The sequence below is a fragment of the Hevea brasiliensis genome, chromosome 9 (genome assembly GCF_030052815.1).
Source record: "Hevea brasiliensis isolate MT/VB/25A 57/8 chromosome 9, ASM3005281v1, whole genome shotgun sequence".
NCBI classification, from domain to species: domain Eukaryota; kingdom Viridiplantae; phylum Streptophyta; class Magnoliopsida; order Malpighiales; family Euphorbiaceae; genus Hevea; species Hevea brasiliensis.
The window spans coordinates 17,515,404-17,526,294 of record NC_079501.1 but is presented as its reverse complement, the minus strand read 5'-3'; the positions used below and the strand labels follow the sequence as shown (position 1 = coordinate 17,526,294).

At 33.1% G+C, this 10,891-nt stretch overlaps 1 protein-coding gene across 1 annotated transcript; it reads left to right on the top strand.

Moving 5' to 3' along the window:
* Positions 1 to 1,594: 1,594 nt before the first annotated feature.
* On the top strand, positions 1,595 to 10,135 carry LOC110665050 (probable serine/threonine-protein kinase PBL7). Its single transcript, XM_021825015.2, has 6 exons — positions 1,595 to 1,968; positions 3,959 to 4,197; positions 4,533 to 4,668; positions 8,588 to 8,846; positions 9,296 to 9,428; positions 9,608 to 10,135. The coding sequence occupies exons 1-6, from the start codon at positions 1,812 to 1,814 to the stop codon at positions 9,878 to 9,880; spliced, it is 1,197 nt and encodes a 398-aa protein (XP_021680707.2). The 5' UTR covers positions 1,595 to 1,811; the 3' UTR covers positions 9,881 to 10,135.
* Positions 10,136 to 10,891: the final 756 nt, after the last annotated feature.

Genomic DNA, 10,891 nt, shown 5'->3' with positions numbered 1-10,891 from the left:
TTTTGAAATTTATATTGCCGCGAAGCTCTCGACGAGTGGAGCGTTCTGGTACTCTCGGTTTTCTCGTGGGGTTTACGGTTTACGAGAAATCTAGCTCAAAATTTAAAATGGGCTAAAATTTCCTAGACAAAAATTGGACAAACCACTCGATGGATTTTACTGTTCTTTGTGTCTATGGAAAGCTTTCGAGGTTTAGATGGTGTTTAATACAGGACTCGGCCCAATCGGTGGCCGGATCGGCCGGATTTTGATTGGGAAGGTGAGGCGTTGCACGCGCGTAGGGGAGGAGTTCGCGCAAATTTTTCGGCCACCTGGGATGTCGGCCAGTCGTGGGTAGGTGCTGGGGCGGCACGCCGGCGAAGTGGGGAGGGCTAGGTGGCGGCGGCGTGGCCTGAGGAGGAGGGAGGAGAGAGAAAATGAGAGAGAGAGGGAGAGAGGTCAGGACGCACGGGAAGGGAAGAAGAAGAAAAGAAAAGCCGGTCTGATTCGATCGGTCCGATCCGGTCTGGTTCGATTCGTCCGGTCTGATTCAAGATACAAAATTTTAAATTTTTTACTTTGACTTGGGATCGAAAACGAGACCCAAAAATTTCGAAAAAAATTTTAGAAAACTCAGAAAAATTCGTAAACTCTAAATATATTTTTAGTTTTGTCACGTATTCTTTAAATTAATTTTTTAAAAATCATCAAATTTTTATATTTTCGAGAAATCAAACTCAATTTCTAAAATTCGAAAAAATCTCAAATAATTTTTCAAAATTTAATTAAAATAAAATATTAATATTTACTCATAAAATAATAAATTTGAAAATTAAGGATGTTACAAAATATATTTTAAATTAAAAATTAAAAGTAAGTAGATAAATCAGAAACCCTTTTAAAATTAAATTGATTAATTTTAATCTAATTTTAATTTGATTTAATATTAATATTAATTAATTTGATTTAAATGGGTTCTACCTAATTTTGATTTTAAATTGGCATATGACCAGTTCTAACAGTATTCAAGCAAAAAAACTACTTCGACAAAACAAAAAAAGCAGAAAAGTACAGCCATTAAAACATTCCACCTATTAAAAATACAGCATTAAATATTAAAATAAAAGTGTTAAAATAAAATTATTTTATTAAAAAATAATTTAATAAAATTTTATAATTTATTAAAAATTCTATCTATTTGTTATAAAAAATTGTGTTAAATTAAGATAATAAATTATATTAAATTAATTATTTTCTTATAATATTAATTTAAATTTGATATAAATAATTCAACATCTTTATTTTAAAATAAATAATTATAAATAGAGAATATATTTATTAAGAATACTTATTAGAGGATTGATCTGATTTATTGAATTGAGAAAATTATAGAATATAGAAAAAAATTTATAATTAATTAATATAAAAAATATATTTTATAAAAATCTAATGAAATAAGTCGCGAATTTATATTAAACCATCTAAAACTTTGCAACAAATTGATTTATAAAATCAAGTAAATACAGAAAGTATAAATAAAAAAAGTAGTTTTTTTTTTATAAATTATTAACTCGCATCAGTTTTAGTTAAAAAAAAAAAAAAAAAAACTCGTGTCACTGTCGTGCTGTGCACTAAATAATTTCTACCGAAACAGTTCCTCGGCGCCAAACGAGACAAACAGAAACAGTAGTGTCTTCGAGGGAGAAGAGAGAGAGTACAGATCTCGAACTCCAAAAAGCTTTAAAGCATTACTATTCCCTTCTCTTCTTCCTAATTGGTGGTTTCCAGGATTAGGGTTTCCTCTGCAGCTAATCGGAAGTAAACAACAGAACATGGAAACAGAGGATTTTGTGTACAGAAGGAAGGAGCGCGTAGCATTGGTGGCCATTGTCGTTGTTGCTTCACTTGCCGTCGCTTGTTTGCTTGTGGCTTTTAGTTATTACTGCTATATACGTAACAAGCTCTCCAAACGCCATAATCCCCACAAGAGTAAGACGGCCCTTATTGTTGTTGTTTGCTGATTCGTATGTGGTTGCTGAAAATGAGTTGGAAAATGGAAAGAAAATAAGTGTTTGGTTGCCGAGAATTTATGGGAAAGTAAACAAAGTAAAGCTATATTTTTAAACTTTTTGGTTAACACACACACACACACACACACACACACACACACACGCACGCACACTACTCCTTTCTTTAAGTCTTGTTTGAAACTATGGCTTCTGCAAGCTCCTTCAACAAGTGGGAAATGCAGCTACACATTTGGTTTTTGATTTAAAAATTAAAAAAAAGGCTCTTTTGTTACTTCCACAGTTTGATAATGCGCTAATGTCAAAATTAAAATAATTAATTTCTCTTTAATTACTTTGTTTTTCTCTTTTTTAAAGTGTATCATACTAACTAAAATTCTGTCCTTTTCTATTTTTATTTTACAATGCTTGTTGTTTATCTTTATTTTTTACCTTGGGAGATTTGTTTCATTTTACGCCCTTAGATTAGAGAAATGGTGGAATCTTGCATTTGAGCTTTATATTTTGCTTTTCTTGCTTACTCTACCTTTGCAACTGAATTTAGCATTTTATGTTTGTATGCTATGCAATGAGTTAACCTCAGGTTTTGTGTGGAAAAATTAGAGGAACATAATGCATGGAGAGGCTTTCATTGTAGGTCATGGAATTTAAGTGTTGGGATTTATCGTCCTCGTGGTCGCTATTATAGATAACATGGAAACAGATGTAAATTGAGGGTTTTTGAAAAGGAAGAATGGAAGAGACTATCTGGAATTGATCAATGAGAAGTGGTTGCAACTAGATCTGTCCATAGACTGGTTCAAAATCAGAACCAATCCAAACCATACCGGTTCAAACCGGAACAGGAACGGGTCAAAACTGGATAGACCAAAACTGTTATTGAACTGGACCAGAATCGGCTGTTTCAGTTTAGGTTCTGGGCCAGACTAGATTTTTTCCTTTAAAAAAAATATAAAAATTTTCAATGGCTAGATTTGATCAGAACTGGAATTGGGTCGAAACCAAACTGAAATTGGGGAACCATGAAGGGCCAGTTCTAGTCCCCTGAACCTTGGCCCAGAACCGGCCCTAACCAGCCCTAGTTGCTATAGTTATTTTCTGGATTAAAGGAAATCTTTGTTTTTATCATAGAGTTTTTTGCAAATTTTGTGGATGATCTTTACTATGTATGGGATTTAAAAATGGTTTTTTTTTTTTAATTTAAAATTGAATTATGGAACTGAACTAATGAATTTGATTCAGTTTGGTGTACATTGAAATTGGATTTGATTTTGTTATGATTTTAAAATTTTCTAGTTTTGTTTTATTCGGGTCTTAGAAAAATAATTAACTAAATTTCTTGAAGCTTATTTTTCTACATAAATTTATATCCTCTTATCTTACAGTTTGTTTGGATAGAGTGAGGGAAAGTTTTATAAAGTAAGGTAAGTTAAGGAAATGAAAGGTAAGGTAATGGAAGGTAAGATAGCAAAATCTTCCCAACCCACTAATTTGGTGGGTTAAAAAAGTAAGAGTTTTGGAGGTTTTAAAACCTCCAAAAACCTTACATTCTTTAAAAAACTTCCTCCCAAACAACCATGGTACTTTAAAAACCTGTCCCTTACCTTCAAAAACTTCCTCCCAAATAAGCAGTTAGTGTTTATTATACCTAAAACTAGAAGCTTCTCATTTGTATTTAGCGTGAACTCAAAGCCCAAAATGCCTAACTTAGAAAGCCCCAAAGATCAAATGTATCATAAACAGAAAGGTTCATAGCAATGTAGATTTGTGTTGGTTAGTTTGTTTTCTGTCATATTTATGGTTAGTTTCATCAATGTTAAGAAATATTGTTATTTTAGTTTAGCTAGGGCATTATTTTTTTCTACATCATCAATTTGGTTGTTGAATTCCTGATATCTCCCTTTGTGGAACATTGGCTTAATGTATACTTGTTGATTCAATTGTCTTTTAAGAGGATAAATACGAGGAAAAAGGGAGCTTTGAGAATCTGCAAGTTGCTACCGAGAAAGGACTTCAGGTGTTCACTTTTAAGCAGCTACATTCAGCTACTGGTGGTTTCAGCAAGTCAAATGTGGTTGGGCATGGTGGTTTTGGGTCAGTATACCGTGGAGTTCTCAATGATGGAAGGAAAGTTGCAGTGAAATTCATGGATCAAGCAGGGAAACAGGGAGAAGATGAATTTAAAATGGAGGTTTGATCTCAATGTATTCGTTGAAGTTAGTTCTTTGTTCCTTAAACTTAAGAGATAGAAAACTTGACCAATCCAAATAATTTTTCAGGATTTGTTTAGCTCATCCTTTTCATTCTCTAGAAAGTAAAGAGGAAATGTGTCCACATGTGCATAAGCATACAAGTATCAATGAGTGCACACATGCGCATGAGCATGTGTGCACATGTTTTTGTGGGCATGAGGTTGGCATAAGAAGGAATCAAATTTCTGCCTATTCCTTGTCCAACTCTCATCTTTGTTCTTGTATAGCAGATTGTACCCAATAGCTCTGAAATTGGTAGACTGTTTTTTCACAGGTGGAATTGCTGAGCCGCCTACATTCCCCATATTTACTGGCATTGCTTGGGTATTGTTCGGATAACAATCATAAATTGCTGGTTTACGAGTTCATGGCAAATGGTGGATTACAAGAACATTTGTATCCTATAAATGGTGAGTTATATTAGTTTCTCATTTTCTCCTCCTGTTTTTAGCATTTATTAATCGAAAATTTGCAGTAGTTAAGACATATAAATGAAATATAAAGATGACACTACTTCTCAATAATGCCAGTCATGTTGCAACAGTTTTTTTTTTTTTTTTCAAAGAAAGTAGTGAAAGCAAAGGGAGTGAAAAGGTGAAAAATCAAAATTACTACAAAATCCTTCTTCCACTAGAAGGTGAAAAGAATAAGACATTGAGAGTAAAATGAGAACTTGCCTAAAGGTACAAAAAATATATATATATATATGTTTTCCATCCTTTCCTCCTCAAAATGGAGAGACAATTTTGTGGGCCTCAGGAGAATGTTTCACTATTACATATCCATTTTCTCATTTTTCTCTAGCTTTTCCAAAAAATGGAAAAATCAATTCCCCTCACCCTTTCACCTCCTTTCTTTCATGCCCCAATTTTTGCTCCATTCCTAAACAAGCTGTTATTGTAATAATAGATCTCAATTGGAATCTACTTTGCTTAATTACTTGCCTTTGTTGATTGTATTAATACTGCCAGCCCAACCCTAGTATCCCATTAGCAAATTATAAAATATATGTGTGGTTGTGCTAGAAACTTGGTGATGTTTTCATGACTAATTCAAAATGCATACAAACTGAAACTCTTAAGATTTAAAATGAAACAGGAAAAATTTAAGATATATTGAATTTTATGGTGTGCTTTCATGTATTGAATTGCTAAGAAACCTTACTACAATACTACTTCCACAAACCTTCTTGAACTAATTTTATCCTCCTTCATTTTTTGCTTTATAAATGAGCTTAAGCACAAATTGTGATAGATGCTTATCCTGTGATCTTTTGGTAGGTATCATCTTGAGATATGTTTAACTAGAATTTCTTCCTTTTGTTTTTTGTGCAAGCTTTACTTATAGGACAGCTAATTAATGACCTTCCATGATCACATGAAGGAGCGGAAGCATGAAAAACACAAGTTTATATCATTGAATTCAAAAATTTTCACCTAGGGTCACATGCATTATGCAAGATTTATTTTTATCTATTTGATTTCAATGATAAACAACATATTAAAACTCTTTTAATATGTTTTTTGGATCTGTATTTGCCATTTAAGATTTTAAAATTAATCAGATTAATTTTAGAACCCTAGATTAGATCAAGAACAAGTGCACTAACATCTTGATGCACTGCAGTGTGTTTGGCACATTTGGGATGCGTCTTTAGGACACTAGATGTTGTCCCTTTAGCTTGTCCACACCAAGATCACCTATGGTAGCTCTTGAACAACTTTTAAAGTTTTTTCTATTAATTAGAAAATTAAGTTTTGCCTTTTAAGAGATTAAAGATGTAAACAGGATACTAGAAATAATTTCTAGTATTTTTAATTCAAGAGATTGTTTGCTAATCTCTTGGAATTGATGAGAGATGAAGAAGAAGAGAGAATGGCAGCCTCAAGGGTGGCGGCACAAAGGGAGGCAGTAGCTGGTTGTGTTTTGTTCTTTCATCCTTACACTTATATAGCTAGGTTACTACTTAAAACCCTTGCTACATGTCACCTTCTGATTGGCTCTAGGTTTAATTGCCTCAATAACATTGTGCCAAGTGTCAAATCTATATTTAATCTTAATTTTAATCATCTTACATGATTAAAAGACATTTGGCAAGCTTATGTGTAGTGCCATCATGGTGCCCCATGTCACCCTGTGAAATGATCAAAATGCCGCTGTATCTTAATTTTGAGTTCTCAACCCAAAATAATTATTTTTCTTCTTCTAATCAATTTATATCAAATATAATTCAATTAATTAATCTTTATTAATTAATTTCTCATTAATTAAATTCATATTTAAACACTTTAAATATGAATTTAACTTATACTCTACATTCAATAATCTGGATTTGATTTCAAGCCATGCTAGGGACTTTGCAATCTAATTGCAAACCAAACCTATTTAATTAATCAATTAAACTATTTAATTAATTAATTAAATCATATTTAACTTGGTGATTACTTGTGTATGTGTGTGACTTACTAGGCTCATCACTAATTGGTAATGAGATATGATATCAACTCTTAATATCATTAAAACTCTTTCTTACCATAAATGATTTCTCTAAATCATTTTATGCACCTCATAGACCATGGTTAACACCTAGCATAGCATACTATGGCCACCCAATCAGTAATAAGGTTTACCTTAAATGAACCTATAATCATATGTTACCATGCACTAGAATCTCTCTGTTACAAAATCCCAACTCAAGCTGGAGTCATGGTTTATGTCAAACTCCATTTGCTATGAATATTATGTTCTCTTTTAATTCCAGTTCTTGATTAAAAGATTTTCTCATCAGAAACTCTTTTCTGATTAAATCTATCTGTCCTGGTCAGGAACTTGAAACATCAAGAACAATTAAATAAACATAGGATTTTATCCTTATTTACTTAGAGGAACAGATTCCATCTTTATCAACACCTACCTCCATATATAATCAGTAGGAGCCAACACATGCCCATATACCCATACATAGTACAAGTATGAAAGCAGTATCAAACTCAAACCACCTATATACAAGATATTATGTAAATATATTTATGACAATACATTGACAAGAGTAAACTTCATGTGCTTGTCATAAGTGTCACTGGTTCAACCTACTTATCATGTATAAGTGCTTATCATGTTTGTCATATGGCATGAGACTCACCATTCCATCTTATTTATATCTCATATAAATAACTTGGGAAAAAACATGAATACAATCTTTCTGGATAAGTCATGTCCTTATTGTGAAGTATCCTCGATTGTGAACCTATTTATGATACTTTGTATTAGAAATACCGTCACTCATATTTTTAACAATTTAAGAATAGAATTTCTAATAAAATATCAATGGACCTTTTCCATTACACATAAATATATTATGTAAACGGAAAAGTGAAAATGCCTTTTATTAATAAAAACATGTACAAGATACATACTAAATGATATGCTCTAGGGCATACTACTAACATCACAAAATATAGAAAAAGTGCAAATAGGCTACCTTAAAGGAGGGCCTGCAAGGGAGTTAAACTGAGCCAAGCTTGAAGGTGTTTAAGCTTGGCTCGATCTATATTTTACTAGGCCTGAGCTCAAGGACTCAAACTTAAGTCAAAATTTCATCTTGCAAGCTCGTCTCATCAAAGAAAGGGTCAAACTCAAACTTGAATAAAGCATTAAAAGTTTAAATTTTTTGCTTGACTTAGTAAAACCCACATTATGCAGAATCACTAGCTCCATAGGCTAGCATGAGGTGAGCCACACCACATGGCCCGTTTTTCATCACATATTGATGGGAAAGGGATTGCGCATTTTATAAGGACCCCCCTCCTCATGGCCCACCTTTTCTAAGTTATTTTCAAAGGAAAGTAACTTCCAATTTCAAAATGCAAAACGCTTTTTCAGATTCTTACAAACTCATGAAAAGGAAAGGAATCTATAAGTGAATCACATTGGCACATTCACATACCCATGAGTCTATAGGCAATACCACCCATCTTCAGCTGTTACTTGGTGAATTGACTGATATTTGCATGCAATAATCATAATTTACTTTTTTCTTGTGTCTGCAATTTTCTCTTATATTCAATTATAAGTATATATATATATATATATATATATATATATATATATATATATATATATATATATATATCACAAAACATACAGAGCCTTAATGTCACTATCACACTATGTGTTACAAAGCCTTAATATCACTTTTTCACAAAAACACTTTAAACCAACATGAATGAATTCATTTATAATAAACTCAATGACTATTTGTTGCCAGTTTCCATTCAGAAGTGCTTCTGCTGAATAGTTGGATTGTGTTGGTTGATTTGAAATGTGCAGGTCATAATGATGTGAACTTGAGATTGGACTGGGAAACACGGTTGCGAATTGCCCTTGAAGCTGCCAAGGGCTTGGAATATTTGCATGAACATGTCAGTCCTCCAGTGATTCATAGAGATTTCAAGAGCAGCAACATCCTCTTGGACAAAAATTTTCATGCCAAAGTTTCTGATTTTGGATTGGCCAAGCTTGGACCAGACAAAGCTGGTGGACATGTCTCAACTCGAGTGTTGGGCACCCAGGGATATATTGCCCCTGAGTATGATTTATTGAAGTTTTTAGAGGTTTTTATGTATTCTTCCATGGATATAGTTTTTATTGCCAAAATTCTGTTCATGGTACATTAATGCATTTGGATGCAAGGATTTCAAAAGAGGGATTTGATTGTGATTTTTTTTTTTTTTTAAATTGTTTGGATGAAAGTGAGCCCCTTTTTTTGATTGATTAGATTTGTTAATGTGATTGATAACCTATTTGAGGTGGATTTGAAATTATGCCTTCTTTTTTTTTTTTTAAAGAATCTTTGTTGGTATTTCAATCGAAGGAAAATGTATGTATTATCAGTTTAAATATCTCAACTTAAATCCCTCTGTCCAAATGTAATGTTAATTTGTTATGTTGATGCCAAATTACACATGTATTTCATTTCTATATTTAATTTTGTTATGCTCATTTCTGTATTTGATTTTGTGTTATTGTGCTGCATAGGTATGCATTAACTGGGCATTTGACAACAAAATCAGATGTCTATAGTTATGGGGTGGTTCTGTTGGAGTTGCTTACTGGCAGAGTTCCAGTAGATATGAAGAGACCTCCTGGGGAAGGTGTTCTTGTGAATTGGGTGTGAATCTTGTCTATCCTCTTCAGTTAACGATGCTACTGTAAAATGATACTACATTATTTTATGATGCAGCACTTAACCATAATTTACTTTAAAGACTTGATCTACTTTATATAAACTTTTATGATTGTGTTTCATGATCACATTTCCTTTATTCATTTCTATTGTTTGTGAAATAGGTGCTGCCCTGCTTGACAGATAGAGAGAAAGTCGTGCAAATTATGGATCCCGCATTGGAGAGTCAATACTCAATGAAAGAGGTTATTCAGGTGGCGGCAATTGCTGCTATGTGTGTACAACCAGAGGCTGATTACAGACCGCTAATGGCAGATGTTGTGCAGTCACTGGTCCCATTGGTCAAGACTCACAGGCCAACATCAAAGGTAGGAAGCTACTCCAGCTTCAGTGTACCCAGGTCTCCATCACAAGACTCTGGCAGAGCAAGTACATGAAACTGATAAAAGCTATTTAATCATCTGCATGTGTTGTACTTCCATAGCTATCGTTCTTAGATTTTAGTGCAATATTCCCCGTAATGGGGAAGCTTTGATTGCTGTAGAATCATGGTCAGGTAACCACGACTGAATCCCTAATTTACTGAAACCCTAATTTTAATTAGGAAATGTAACTGAAAATCTGAAACTATCTTTGATCTGGCATACCAGCATCTGGTAACTGAATCTGAATAGAGAAATCAGTTATGCAAACACCAACTGTGATATTCATATTCAAGAAGATTTTGCTTACTGCAAGGCTATTGCCTTTTCTAACTAAAGTTCGAACATAAACAAATTGGTCTGTCATTTGCCCTCCAATAATTTATATTTATACTTCACATTATTAGGTGAAATTTAATTAAATTTTTTTCCAATGATTTATTAAATAAAAGGACTCATGTAATTGGCTTAAGTTGGTCTCCTTCAAATAGACATGAATATCTTTTTTCAAGTCACCTTACTCGCTTCTCTTCTCTTACGGCACTCACACGAATCCCAAACCATCAAGTTTAGCAAATGTCACAAGGAAATAAAATTGACACAAATTATCTTCTATTTAGAAAGACAATAGTATCCCTCTTTTTCTACCCGTCATCCTCTGTTTGCTTTCATAGAGTAAACTAAGCCATACGAGTCTCGGGCTCAGCTTCAAATGCCTAATACTTGTTCTTTCCTTGATATTGACAATGTTTATCAATTATCATAGGAACATGACATTTGTGAAGGTTAGTCCTTTCTTGAAGACTCAGGTGAGGACCTTGTAATTCTTCTGGCAATTTAATTTGCCACTGGAAATATGCTGAAGAAAGCATTTAAAATGTTAAGAATTGCCTTCAAATCATGTGCAAGCAAAGAGCTAATAAAGAGAGACAATTAATCACCCATTTATGCCTAATCACCTCAATTGGGATAATTTAATTAGAAGTATTTTAAATTCAAATGATTTTATAATAAAATTCATATGTT